Source organism: Gopherus evgoodei, chromosome 9 (genome assembly GCF_007399415.2).
Source record: "Gopherus evgoodei ecotype Sinaloan lineage chromosome 9, rGopEvg1_v1.p, whole genome shotgun sequence".
Lineage (NCBI taxonomy): Eukaryota > Metazoa > Chordata > Testudines > Testudinidae > Gopherus > Gopherus evgoodei.
Genome location: NC_044330.1, coordinates 34476640 through 34491398, shown reverse-complemented (window position 1 = coordinate 34491398; position 14759 = coordinate 34476640). Strand labels below are relative to the sequence as shown.

General features: G+C 37.2%; 1 protein-coding gene across 1 annotated transcript in view; it reads right to left on the bottom strand.

Annotated features, from left to right (window-relative positions):
• DNER (delta/notch like EGF repeat containing) overlaps positions 1–14759 on the bottom strand; it is a 278177-nt gene that overhangs the window by 103413 nt on the left and 160005 nt on the right. The window contains 1 exon segment of the mRNA XM_030576257.1: positions 13906–14072. Within this exon segment, the coding sequence (XP_030432117.1) occupies positions 13906–14072 (167 nt within the window).

Here is a 14759-nt window from a genome sequence, read left to right as displayed (position 1 = left end):
TGAGGTACAGATTGATAACAATGAAGTTGCATAGGTGCAACAAAGGACATGAATTTGGCCTGCAGTTCTTTATTACTGGTGCGAGTGCTTGAGAAGGAAAGTACCCAGCTTAACTTTCAAAACTGAAGCTGAATTTTGCAGAGCTGGTGGTTTAGAATATATTTGAAAACTGAACAAATACGAGTTGGAATCACTTGGGCATAATAAACCCCAAAATGAATTTTCACAGCCACTTTTCTGTGTAGAACCACATTTCAAATAGATCATGGCTTTGTGTTACTGCCTCTAAATATGGCACAATTCAATGAAACAAACCACATAAAGATGAACAAAATCACATAGCAATGTGATATGGACCCTTATGAGATTATTTGTATACTGCCTGCAATATCAGCTTAGAGTGTGGCTTTCTGCCATGTCTCTGAGGCTGTATTTATTGCACTAGACAATGGTGCCAGCATACTAAAAGATGGCAGGAGTGGCTAAACTAATAGATTTCCCACACGAGAATTTCCCATTACATGCTTGTTGTGTTCCTGAATGAAAGTAATTGGAAACACCCACAGTGCAGGCAAATTTGCAATTAACAATATTTTGGGGGCCAAACAGACAGACCGTCAAGAGTGTCTGATCCCCCACGGAGCTGGGGCAGACTGTAAAATGCAGAGGTTTATCTGTCCTCATTGGTTCAGCCTGAAAATGGGAAAGATCATGAAAGGATTGACTAATCCTATTTTAACATATACACATTGTATAATAATAAATAGCAACACCGATTATCTGAAGACCTCAAAGCACTTTACAAACTTAATGAACTGTGCGTCACAAAACCCCTTGGAATTACATATTAGTATCCTCATTTTACAGATGAGAAAAGAAGTTAAATGACTTGTCTAAGGCCTCACAGCTAGTCTGTGACAGAGCCATGAATAGACTGCAAACATCCTGACTTCTAATCCTGTGCTTTTTTCACCAGACCATCATTCTGCATAAACAGAAATCTGAAAACTGGTTTTTACCCCAAAAACTATAAAAAAATCAACAAGTCATAAACCATCTACCACAAGCTTTGAAAAGCTGAATTTCCAAAGGTTATACTATAAAATGTACTCACTTCCCACAATTACCTGCTGGGACATGCAATAGTTAAAGGTGAACTGCAAAGTATTTTTAAAATATTTTTGTCAAAATTGTAAAATTTCTACCTCCACCCCCCAAAATGCAGAAGATGCTTAGAAATACAGCACTATGTTTTGGCAAAAATTGAATTAAGTATCACTTGCTGGTCCTGCTCTCTACTCCGCCCCGTGGCCATTTTATGTGGATATTAAAAGATACTCTGGGAGCCCTTTTCATAAGCCCCCATCAGAATTAATATATTTTCAAAAATGAAAACATTTAACATTGGTTTTTGAGTTGAAATGCTGACGTAGCCATTGGTCAGTGTTTTCTTTTCTTCGGGATCTTAAAATATCACGTCAATATAGTGTCATCTGAGCACACCTACAGGATCAGGCCCTGGAGGACAGACAGGTGAGGGAAGGCCGATCTTCACCTGGTTTGAGGCTTAAGCAGAAGATAGGCATTCAGATGCCTGCTTGGGCAACAGTGCACATGCCCAGAAGCAGAGGTTTAGGGAACTTTTACAGGAAAAATATAGGCACCAAGTGAGTTCAGGTGCCCACAGGGTTAGGTAACAACTGAGCAGGGATTCTGTGGATCATAGTAGTGCCTAAATCTGGGAATTTAGGCACCTAGGTCCTTTGTGGATCTAGGCTAAAGTAATTACAGTTTAATGCTTGAAAGAGGAGGCCCTATATTATATTTTCATAAACAGTCTGTTGAAGATTTGCTGCCAGAACACAAGTGTGGTATATTGTAACAGCACAAAAGGATTTAAAAGTTTGTTTTAGTTCAGCTGCATGTTTCCTTCTTGGCTTATAAAGCTATCATTTAAAAACAGTCCTTGAAATTAACACCTCGTTGAATTGAATGAATAATATAGTTCACATTCTGTTGCTGCTGCTACTGTTACCTAAGGGTATGTCTACACAGCAACAAGAAACCTGCGGCTGGGCTGTGCCAGCCGACTTGGGTTCGCGGGACTCAGGCTGTAGGGCTGTTTCACTGCTGTATAGATGTCTTGGCTTGGGCTGGAGCCCAGCCTCTAGGACCCTGTGAGATGGAAGGGTCCCAGAGCCTGGTCTCCAGCCTGACCCAGAAATCTACACAGCAATGAAACAGCTCTGAAGTCCAAGCCCTAGGAGCCCAAATCACCTGGAATGGGCCAGCCATTGTTTTTCCTTTGTTGTGTAAACAGGTTTTTCTTTGCTGTGTAGACAATTTTCTGCAAGGCTGGTGTAGGGCTTAAACCCAAGTGGAATCCTCCCTGCTGCAAGCACAACACTCAGTCATGTTTGTACAAATAAGTCCTTAAAGGTGAACTGCAATCATAAAAATGGAAATTCTATTTATTTGAGCACAATGCACTAAATTCACCAATAACCAGGCTATGGTCTTGCACTGAAATAACTGAAACTGTTTTAATTTACTCTCTTTGTTAATTTGGTGCAAGTCTGTGTGTAGACAGACAGACACTCTTATTGTGAAATAGAATTGTCCTATTTCAATTTTTACTTATCTAAGTAAAAAATCAACTTAAGCTAAATTGAATTCTTCAGATGGAAATATGATTATCTTTCCACTGCATGAGGTGTAATAACACTGAATGCCTCTAAGGGTGCACATATACTGGACCTAAAACACAGAGATTTCAATTGTTCTTCTAATCTGAAACCCTCACAACCAGATACATTAAAGGTTATGATCCTCTCCCTGTAATTAGTTTAAAAATAGCTACAGATTATCTATCATTATCAGTTTATTTTTAATATAATTTTCTTTTGTACCAAAGATATTCACTTTGTCACCATAATATGTCTCTAACCCATGTTAGAGGTTACCAATAGCTAATGCATGAAAAAGAGCAATAACTGTGTGCATCAAATGGCCCAGAGACATCAACAGAGCAGATAATTAAAACTCATGAGACTAGAGATTAATAGTGGTCAGGGAAAAGATGTCTGAGTGGAAACCTCCTGGCATTACAATGGAAATTCAGCACTTTTAATGCTAAATGTTGCTTCTGCACAACACACACACATATAGAGCCAATCCACAAAGTTTTTATACAAACCCTCAAAAGTTCACAAGTGTGTTTAGAGCTGAGATTTTAGTTCAGACTCATTACTAATTTTCATAGAGCTAAATTAAGCATTCTTTAAAATTCAGATGAGGTGTTATTTAACTACAGAAATCACCGTGATAAACTTGAATGACTGTATGTGGCAGAAAATTTGCACTATTGCTGTATATTATATACTTCATTACATGCGCAATATGTTGTGTAAATACAATCTACTGTGCACTTGTCAAATGAATGACTTTCACAAAATCGGTTTGCCGAGCATACATATGTTCAACATGCATATTGAAGGCTGTAAAAAGTTTTCTTACTGAGAAATAGTGTGAGATCATGTGATTCATGACTGTACGGTAATGGATGCCCGAAATGGAACACAGTGAAAGCATACGCGCTGCTACACCCATTTATGCAGATCAGCATGCCCCCCACTGCACATGAGCCCCATTTTAAGGGCATGTGCAGAATGGGAGGGAAGGGTCATGGGCCCACTATACTGCAGGGGATGTAACTATGAGTGGGTCTTCCTTTGGCCATGTAAGAGAAAGGGAGTAGTCTTCTTGGAGCACCATGAAGCAACTGCATAAGGGCCTGGCATAATCTGTCCCTAGCAATTGAACAGCATTATTTGGTGATGCACCTTCAATGTGAGATTGCCAATGCAAAACTAATTAGGCTGAGTTTATCTATAGTATTTTAGGCAGAGTTTTAGAAAGAATTTAAAATGAGTAAATATAGGAAAGCAGCAGAGAGTCCTATGGCACCTTATAGACTAACAGATGTATTGGAGCATGAGCTTTCATGGGTGAATATCCACTTTGCCGGATGCATGTAGTGGAAATTTCCAGAGGCAGGTATAAATATGCAAGCAAGAATCAAGCTGGAGATAACTAACAGAACTCCACTGGCCATCACATACAGTCCCCAGCTAAAACCTCTCCAACGCATCATCAGGGATCTATAACCCATCCTGGACAATGATTCCTCACTGTCACAGGCCTTGGGTGGCAGGCCTTGAGTGGAGGCCAGTCCTCGCCCACAGACAACCCGCCAACGTGAAGCATATTCTCATCAGTAACTACACACCACACCACAGTAACTCTAACTCAGGAACCAATCCATGCAACAAACCTCAATGCCAACTCTGCCCACATATCTACACCAGTGACACCATCACAGGACCTAACCAGATCAGCCACACCATCACCGGCTCATTCACCTGCACGTCCACCAATGTAATATACACCATCATATGCCAGCAATGCCCCTTTGCTATGTACATTGGCCAAACTGGACAGTCCCTATGTAAAAGGATAAATGGACACAAATCAGATATTAGGAATGGCAATATAAAAAAACCTGTAGAAGAACACTTTAATCTCCCTGGACACACAACAGCAGATTTAAAGATAGCCATCCTGCAGCAAAAAAACTTCAGGACCAGACTTCAAAGAGAAACTGCTGAGCTTCAGTTCACCTGCAAATTTGACACCATCAGCTCAGGATTAAACAAAGACTGTGAATGGCTAGCCAACTACAAAAGCAGTTTCTCCTCTCTTGGTGTTCACACCTCAACTGCTAGAAGAGGGCCTCATCCTCCCTGATTGAACTCACCTCATTATCTCTAGCCTGATTCTTGCTTGCATATTTATACCTGCCTCTGGAAATTTCTACTACGTGCATCCGACGAAGTGAGTATTCACCCATGAAAGCTCATGCTCCAATACATCTGTTAGTCTATAAGGTGCCACAGGACTCTCTGCTGCTTTTACAGATCCAGACTAACATGGCTACCCCTCTGATACTAAATATAGAAAGCTGTTAGTTACTACAACTATGTTCATTGCTAAGTACTAAGGTCACTAGTCACAAAGCGGTTTTGTGCTGTTTCTACAAGACAAATGAGAAATGTACATTCCATTGGGGATTTATAAGTCAAAGCATCTTTTTAAATTATTCTGAATTCCTAATAACTTCTGATTCAAATAATATTTTTCCAAGGATACATGAGAAAAGTTAAAGTTCAGTTTATTTAGGGTAAACAATTCTATTTATACTGGAGAAAAGTATAAATTTTTCATCACATACAATAGGGAAGTCTGTAACAGACCTTTGATGCATTTTCCCATTATATCCTCTCACTGTACGTATCACATTGTTTCTTAGTACATACATGTATGTATTTTAAAACGCATTACAGTAACTCCTCACTTAACGTAGTTATGTTCCTGAAAAATGTGACCTTAACCAGAACTATGTTAGCTTGGTTGAGGTGGAGGAGTCACAGGGTGGGATATTTCTCAAACTGCTAAATGATGAACTAACAATTGGCTGAGCCCTCAAGGGTTAATTCTCTCACTCTACAAGGCAGCAGGAATGGAGGGAGATACGTGCATTTCCCCTTTAAGTACACTGTCTTGTTAATTAGATCAGCTTACTGAGACCCTAGCTGCTGCAAGCTCCCTCCGTCCTGAGCCCTGGTGTGTCCCTCCTGCTCTATGGAAGATGGGGTAAGCGGGGAACAGGAGGAAGGGGGACACCCTGACATTAGCCCCCTTCTTCCTTCCCTCTCCCCCACACAGCAAGCAGGAGTCTCGGGGAGCAACTCCAAGGCAGAGGGCAGGAGCAGCACATGCCAGTAGGGGGAGGGATAGCTGCAACTGCTAGCCTGCTGGGCAGCTGCTGCACAGGGAATTTAGGGGAGCAGGGAGCTGATGGGAGGCTGCCGGTCCACCCTGATTCCAAGCCCCCACCAGCTAGCTGCAGCGGGCTGCTCTTCCTGCAAGCAGTAGACAAAGCAGGCGGGTGCCAAACAACATTAGAAGGGAGCATTACACAACTTTAAACAAGCATGTTCCCTAACTGATGAGCAATGTAACAACAAAACAATGTTAACCAGGATGACTTTAAGTGAAGAGTTACTGTACTACTTAGACTAGCCATAAATAAGACTGCATGATAGAAAGGAGGTTGGATAAAAATCATGGTTTTTTAAAAAAAATTATATAGTATTTTTAATTTAATATTTTTATTTAAATCAGATTTGTTTTACTTACACATTGCTAGTTCTTTACAGTTTTCTGACTTTATTGTCTTAAATAACAAAATCATGTTTTGGGCTTGTTTCCTTAAATAATTTCTTAATTATCAGTACAATTTCAGGTTCTGCATAGATTTTGTAACTAAAAACTTTCACATTTAAAGTGATCATCTATGCTGAAAAAGAATTCAGGGCTTCATTAATATCCTTACAATATAAGCAAATAATTGATAAGCAAATGGTAAACAAATAGCCAACCAGTACCATTTTCTGATATACTGAACTTTCCCAAGTCAAGAAAGCTAAAATGCTTTCATCAAGGTCAATAGTGCCAAAATAGGGATTTAGGAGCCTAATTTAGGGATCCAGTTTTTGAAAAGGTTTCCCTGTGTGTATAGAGAAATTCCCAATAACTTTGTTAATGTACTAGAAGTCTAAATAACTTTTCAGTGTTAGCATTACAGCAATATTGTTTTGAAGTGACAAAGATTTATGTCATTAAGAGAAAAGTTTAATAAAAATAAAATTTTAGCCCTGCTGCTACAAACATGTACACACGTGAAGCCCCACTAAAGATAATAGGATTATTGATGTGTGCAATGACATACGAGCTCAGTTGGTTAAGGGGTTAGGAGGGTATTAATTTTCCCTATTGTATGTTTTGGTTTATTTATTATAGCAGTTTTGTAAAATTAAAATAAGATATCCTGTAAGTGGTGGCATTTTAAAAAGTCAACAGAATTTAAAATTTAGTTAATTATAAATTTTAATCTACATTTGCAATAGCACAAATTTTCAAATTAGTTTCACAAAGCCTCAACTGGATTTAAATTATTTTTTTAAATTAAGTGATTTAAATTATTATTTAAAATCAGCTGATTAAATTGCTTTAATTTAAAATTGCTCCACAACCTGACAAAGTCAGATTACACTGCGGGCCTAACTCAGTTCCCTACAATCAAAATACTAGACAACAATAGATGCTACAAGCAGAAATTATGATGAGAGGATTTATTGTTCTGCCCTCAGTAACATGACAATTTTAAATCATATTTTATTTATGTATAATGATAGCTAAACAGTAACAGAGGATAAAATTCAATCCTAAACATGCTAAGCTGTTGGCTCACTGGCTATCAACTTTTACTGGCACTGAATGATAATTCAGAATGTCCTTATTTAAGCTATTTTTTTAAAGTACATTCCTGTAATTTTTTTTTTCTTTTAAAGGGAAAGATATTCTCAATCTCAACTATACTGAAATGGAAAAATGTGTCTATAATTTTTCTTTTCTGTTTTTTTTTAAATATACAATTAAAGAAAAGCAAATATACCTATGCCAACATACAACCCCCCCCCCAATCCCTTTTTTGCACCTTATTATAGAATTCATGAAACTCAACAAGTATCGTTTAGTGCAGAAGGTCTCACACGGCACTTAAGAAATATTAATTACGCCTCCCAAACCATGTGAGATACACCTCTACCCCAATATAATGCAACCAGATATAAAATGAATTTGGATATAATGCCACAAAACAGCGCTCCAGGGCGGGGGGGGGGGGGCACAGAGCTGCGCGCTCTGGCAGATCAAAGCAACTTCGATATAACGTGGTTTCACCTACAACATGGTAAGATTTTTTTGGCTCCCGAGGACAGTGTCATATCGGGGTAGAGGTGAAGTTAAATAACCCTTCCCTTGGGTTACTGATAGGGAAAGAAGGTGACTTTCTCAAGGTCCTTATGCACTAGGCTTTTTTCTGATATATTTCACACTGTCATGAACACTGCTGCAGCTCCATCGGTGGACACAATGGTGGAGGTGCTAGAACAGAAAAGCCACTGGCTGCCAGCAGTGTTCACCTATCATATCATGCAAACTGATTACAAGCAGGTTTTGACAACATGGCTACATTTGCTGGCAGTCATGGGAAGCCTTGTTACAACAGATGGAGCTGCACTGGCATTAGCAACGGTGGGACATTTTTCTGAAAAACAGCTAACATGAATGCAGCCAATACATCAAAGGTAGAGTTGAAATAAAATCTGGAGTCTGCAATGCCAATTGGATGTTCTACAATACCATGCCCCAATCATGAGCGCTTTTGGGAAACTGACTACAACTGAACAGATAACTATGAAGTATGTTACACACTTTCGTTATCTATTTTCCCAATAATCAAAACAATATAACATAAAATCATTGCAATTTTTCTTATTTCCCAAGCCAAGAAAGCTAGACTTGGGAAATACTAGAAATGTTACTAGAATTAGACTGTTAAATGTTATTTGTCAACATAAAAAAGCTATCGCCATTTAAATCTGAATGTTTTTAAACACTTTTATATTCAACAAAAAACTTTGCATAATTTTGAAATGTATGATTGTGATTTATGTTTTCATTCACAGAAAGAAGCACGTTTATAAATCCTTCAAAGATAAAAAGCTAAAAATTAACGGGGGTGACTCTGGTGCTCACCGCAACACTCTTCTCATACAACACAGTTGCCACAATTAGCTGGGCTTCATACAATGTCTGGTGTAGGGAATTTGCCCAGCAAGAAGGAGCATGTCAGATAGGAGGGGTCTCCATAGTGCTAATTTAGTAAAACCTGGATTACAAAACTGTGGTTAGAGCAGTTTTTTGTTTTGTTTTTTTAAGGCAAATTTTACTAAATATTCTCAAGAAAGATACTTCATTAGCTCAAAAAGGAAACCAAAAGAACCTACAACCATGTCAGACGGAAACATATATATGTAAATGGCACTAAGACTACTGTATTATCCCTTTCAAGAAAGAGATACTGGATATCTGGTGTTCTAGGACTGCCAAGAAAAATGTATAGTAACGTGTTTTTAGTTCTCAACTCAGTCTGCGAGGGCTTAACTATGCAATTCTGATTAACAATCATGGAAATTTCACAGTTTAAAAGACCCATTCAAACTGTTCCTATACTATGCATTCCATTGTAATGTCATTTTTCAGCACCTTGTTAAATGCATTACATCCCATTTCAATAAAACAACATTACAATACAGAGTAGATGTATGATCAGAACTGGGTTAAGTTTTTGCAACTCCTCATTTATGACATAGTTCTGGTGACACTCATGATCACATACTGCTGAGGATCCTGAGCTAATCTAATAAAGCTTAGGAATCTTGTAAATACGGTAGGACATTAGAGACCTATACTCCTGCCAATTTAGATTAATATCTTCCACTGACTTCAAGGGTCTTTGGACCATATAGTGTGAAATTCTGGACTCGCTGAAGCAAATGGCAACATTCCCATTGCGTTCAGCGGGACCAGGATTTCACCTACAGTAAATGTTTTCATTTTCTATTTAAACAGATGTTTTTTCTGATGACATTTTCAGTTATATACCCCATCTACTCATATGTTACTTTCTCTGAGACAAATTAATTATGGACTCACGTTAGTGACTCCATCATTAAAAGTGTGAAAAATGTATTCTGTAAGCCCAACTTTAACCTCCTACCATTGTAATAAAAAACAAAAAGTACAACCCTCCTTTCCTCATAAATTTGTCATGCATAATCTTTGTCCAGAGAAGAATATTTAGGAAAATATAGAGTTAACTGGACAGCTGTTTTGTTCAATCATAGGTATTTGAAAAAGTGACGTGTTTTCAATTTTTAATTGTTTTCTTTACTTTTTTGCCCATTGATAAGTCATTGTCCATGGGGTCCCCAAAAAGACACCCCAAAAGCTAGGGGCATACAGCCCATACACTTATTCAACAAACAAGCCGAAGTGGAAACAAACAAAATAGGGAGATGAACACAGTCTCTGCAGCAGAGGGTTAATATAGCTATCATTGCCCTGATTGGCGAAACCCAACATCCTAGCCTAGCACAATACATGTCTGGCATAAAGAGGAACAAAGCTGCCACTGTGCTAGACTCCAGCAATATACTTATCCCCTAGAACTGTGGCCTCCCATCCATAAGCAAAACAGGAGAATAAACGGATGCCCTGCAAAAACTACATAGGCCCCCAAAGTTTTGCCATATTCACACACTGGAACATATGGTATTTGAATGTGATACTGGCTTGACCTAAAAAGAAATAAAACTTCAATGGTGAACCCACACAATATACAATTAGCAATCACACGCCAATATGTTTGCCTTCAGAGGATGGGGGTGGCAGAGAAAACTTATTGCAGCAGAAGAGCTTTAATCATCCTTTGCCTCACCCCCACATGCAGCCTGAAAGGGATAATGAGTGGGCTCCTCTCCAATGGAGTGCTGCTCAGAACCAGAGCTGCAACAAAATAGCAGCGTCTTATGGTCAGTACCAGCCAAGCCTGCCTTTATACCAGCAAACTGGAAGTAAAAAGTGTCCTGTCCCACTCCTAAACCACTGACCCATCCAGTGCACCCTTTTTCTTTTCAAAGCCTACGCTGTATTTAATAGGTCACTCATTCTTTCTGACTAATAAATGTACCTTTTATATTTCTTAATTAGTGGCTCTAAGAAAAATGTTAGAAGATAGATTCCATACCACAAACATGTGACTTACTCAAAACTCATTAAAATCATTCTTTAAGGAAAACAGTATTAATAAGATTGCTATGTAATGTAGACACTGTGACAATAACTGATTTCAGTAAGTATTGGAGTTGGCACCCCTTTCCCTTCTCAAGATGGCCCAGCTTTAATACAGTAAATGTAGCAATTTAACAAATGTGGTCCATACAGCCATGGAACCATTATGACTTCATTTCCGCACTGCACTTTTTAAAGAATCTGTCTATTTGCAAAGTCAGCATCCATTTTGTGAAACAAAATTCAAGTATCATGCTATAGAGAGGGCACACCGTGCTCTCTGTGGCAGACTTTTATTCTTTCTCATTTTGCTGTTCCGTTCAATCCCCAAAAAGTCATTCAGACTGAGGGTATAGGGCTGCTTTTCATATATGGAGAAACAATATGATCTCAAGGTTTTATTTATTTGTAATTCTGAGAGACACTCCATTACTTCCACTCAATAAATATTGTTTACACACTGCATCACTTGATTACTTTCTCCTGTCTGATTTCTTTCAGTAGTGTCTAAACAACTTTCAACAAATGTTAATTTAGTTAATTAGACACCAAGAGACAGTACATAAAACAAATAATACATTTCCCTGAATGCTTTGTCTTTGGCACATTCAGGAAGACTTGTACGAAATAATTAAAGATCCAAGATGCATAACAAACTTGGAAGCTACACTAGGGAAAATGACTTGAGAGATTGCACGAAATCTTTTTCTTTGATCTTCAGCTTGCTCACATCTTCCCTTTCTTTTATAACATCTCTAATTAGAAATTAGAAAGGAAAAAATAAGAGGCCAATAAAATCTCTTTTAGTAAGATTAACTAAGGAAAGAAGAGTTTTAAAAAACCCAGTTGAATATGCAGAAAAAAATACAACGTTCAGTGTAACCCCTACATTTCTCTGAGAAATATAATACATATAAAGCAAATATTTGACTAATATATTCCTAGAAGGAAAGTAGTAGGATGATATAAGCATAATGCATTACCTCTTAGCACAAGAGTATTACAGCTTAAGTATCATCAGACAAAGTAGTTGTTATAGTCATTGCTTTTTTGTATACAGCAAAGTCATCCATGTCCCTATTTTGATGCTTACATGCAGTAGAACTTTTTGTGAATACTGAAAATAAAAGCCTTGAAGTTTCATTTCACTCTAATATATATAAAAACAAGGTACAGGGAGTATGTTTTATATTTATTTTCTTTGAAGTAAAACTCAGAGTGCTACCAATGCACAGCAGATTATAAAACTAAAATGAAAAATTTAAGTAGATTTGTGGGTCTTTTAATAAAATATTTAAATCAAAATGTACTGTGTATGCCTCCATCTTTACTAAACACTGATTGATCAGCCCTCGATGCATGGCATCATTTTACTGTTACTTGAGTCTGCATGTTCCTCCATGCCATGCTAATTTGTGACTATAATGCCCTCTAACATCAGTCAAGATAATTGTGATTTCTTGATTTTATTAAAAAAAACTGCACTAAGGAGTTTGGAAAGCTCTGTACATATTTTTTAGGATCAGATTTAAAAAAAATATCACAAATTTCCAGTAGATGGAAGAAAAAGTTACAGAAGAAGAATTTGTAATGATGTACATGATGACTGAAGTCTCTATTACAAACTGCACATTAGCTTTATCTTCACTAGGAAAAAAGGTACGTTCTTACCTTGTGTGAACCAACACATCTTAACTAACACAAGATCAAAGACAAGGCAAATGTAGCTGTAACATCAGTTAGTAAATTGAGGTAAATGCTCATCCACTGACTTTACCTTGACCTGCTAACACGTGTAAAAACTACAAACTGCCTTATCTTCACTAGGATTTTACCTCATGTTAGTTGCCATGTCATGCCATGTTAGCACTACTCTCAGAGAGAAACTTTTAACTTTGGCAAATTAAATGCAAAAGAAAAAAATAAAACAAGAGATTTAAGAGAAAGTGTCTATCTCAGCTCAAGGGGAAAAATGTAAAATAATTGGAAACCCATTTGTAGAAAATAAATGCTATTAAACTGAACCTGCTGCTGATAAAAGTAGCTGTATCAACAATCCACAACAGGATCTCTAATACACTGTCCCCTGTCACTCTGGAAACAGCATTTCTGCTTTATTTGGGCTTATCTCTGGCAAGGACATCCATTCAGAACACAGCCCAGTATTTTTGCATAAGTGTTTTTGATATTTTATATTTATTTGCAAAGCAGCCTGTGTTTTAGAAATGACAAATTACTGAACAATAATTTGTAGCAGCTTTTTCTTCATTTTGGAATGAAAACTATTTCAAGACTATAACAAATAAGTACTGTTATTACCATGATTTCAATTTCATGTCCTAATTTCAACAGACCATCTGTCCACAAAGCCCGATAAAATTAAATCTATAGTCTCCATTCTTAAAGAATGTCTTTAAACCAATATTATTTTCCATATACTTTATTTTAAACTGTATACCAATCTTCATTTCACACTTCCTCCCATGCTATTCAGTGTTTCATTTTTCAATGCAGAATATTACAGTATATTAAGAGTTCTAACAGTACTGTGTTTGTGTCATATTTAGATAGGAATAAATCCTTGACACAAGTGTTATTAGTGGGTAATTGCGTGTGAGAAGAGCAGACTTCCACATTATATTTTAATACAGTTTGAAGTTTACATTGTGTTCTAGGTATTTTATTCATTTAACTGATTTCAGACAAATTCTTTTTTAAAAGTGTACCATAATATAACAAATGATCAAAGAAACACCTTGAATATTAACATTTGGAGGCATTTACTGTAGTATTTACGAAAAAGCAACATAGTTAAATTAAAATGTATTCAAAACGCCAGTAGATGGTCAAATAACATTAACTGGAGTTCATATTAGATAGTTCCACGTGTGCTACTTTGCAGCTTCAGGTAGCATTCATTTGCTTTGAATTAACAAAATTCTAAAATGTGGTCGTACCATCACACCTAATTCTTCAAGCCCTTGGTAAATTAATAGAGCTGCCTCTACATTTCTTTAAGTTTTGCATAAATTATTGATTCTTGTGTAAGGCTGGAGATGAGGAGACCAGAACATTAGCACAACTCACCAATAAAGTAGTTATTTCCTAATGCAAGCATTTCCTCAGAAAGAACAAGTCCACCCAGTGCCTGAAGGAGAGTAACGCTTCTACCATCTATAAGTGAGCATTGTTTAAATCCAACTGTTGTAACCTTCCACAACAGGATAAGAGAAGCCGTGGCATCTTGCCTTATTCTAGAGACATGAAGGATAAAAGTAATTACATGTCAGATTGAAGAAAATCAGTCTTCTCAAACAATACATCATTCTGGACCAAAATTAATCAACAAAAAAGAACGACTCAACTGTAGCAAATATACAATCAGAAAAAAAGACTAATTTAATGCAAACACACTATTTGTATTATCAAAATATGAACAGTTTTATTACCATGCAATTTTCACTGCAGTAAGGCTGGATGCATGCACATTCACAATACAAAATCCTTTAACAGTAGGGTTTGAATAATGGTATATCTGAAAGCAGACATCATGCACATTCTTAATTTCTAATCATTTAAAAGAACCATTTTCATGTCCAATGAACACTTTATATAACTTGACATAGCACAAAAATCAGCATCCATATTCATGTACCGTGCTCAGAACATATTAAATATATAACTACCATAACACAATCTCTCCCCCTTGTATTAATGTGCTTTCAATTGTACTTCACTCCTTTCCAAAGTTTCCCCTGCCAGCATTCATAATGCTGCCATTTCCAATGGCTGAAATACTCCTGCTTCCATCCCTTTTAGTCATGGTATTAGTACATATACAAGTTAAGCGGGTTTGATGTTGACAGAAATTCTGGTTTTGTTTAATGCATTGGATAAAATGTTCAGAGAATTTCATTCTCATAAATCAAATGAGTTATGCA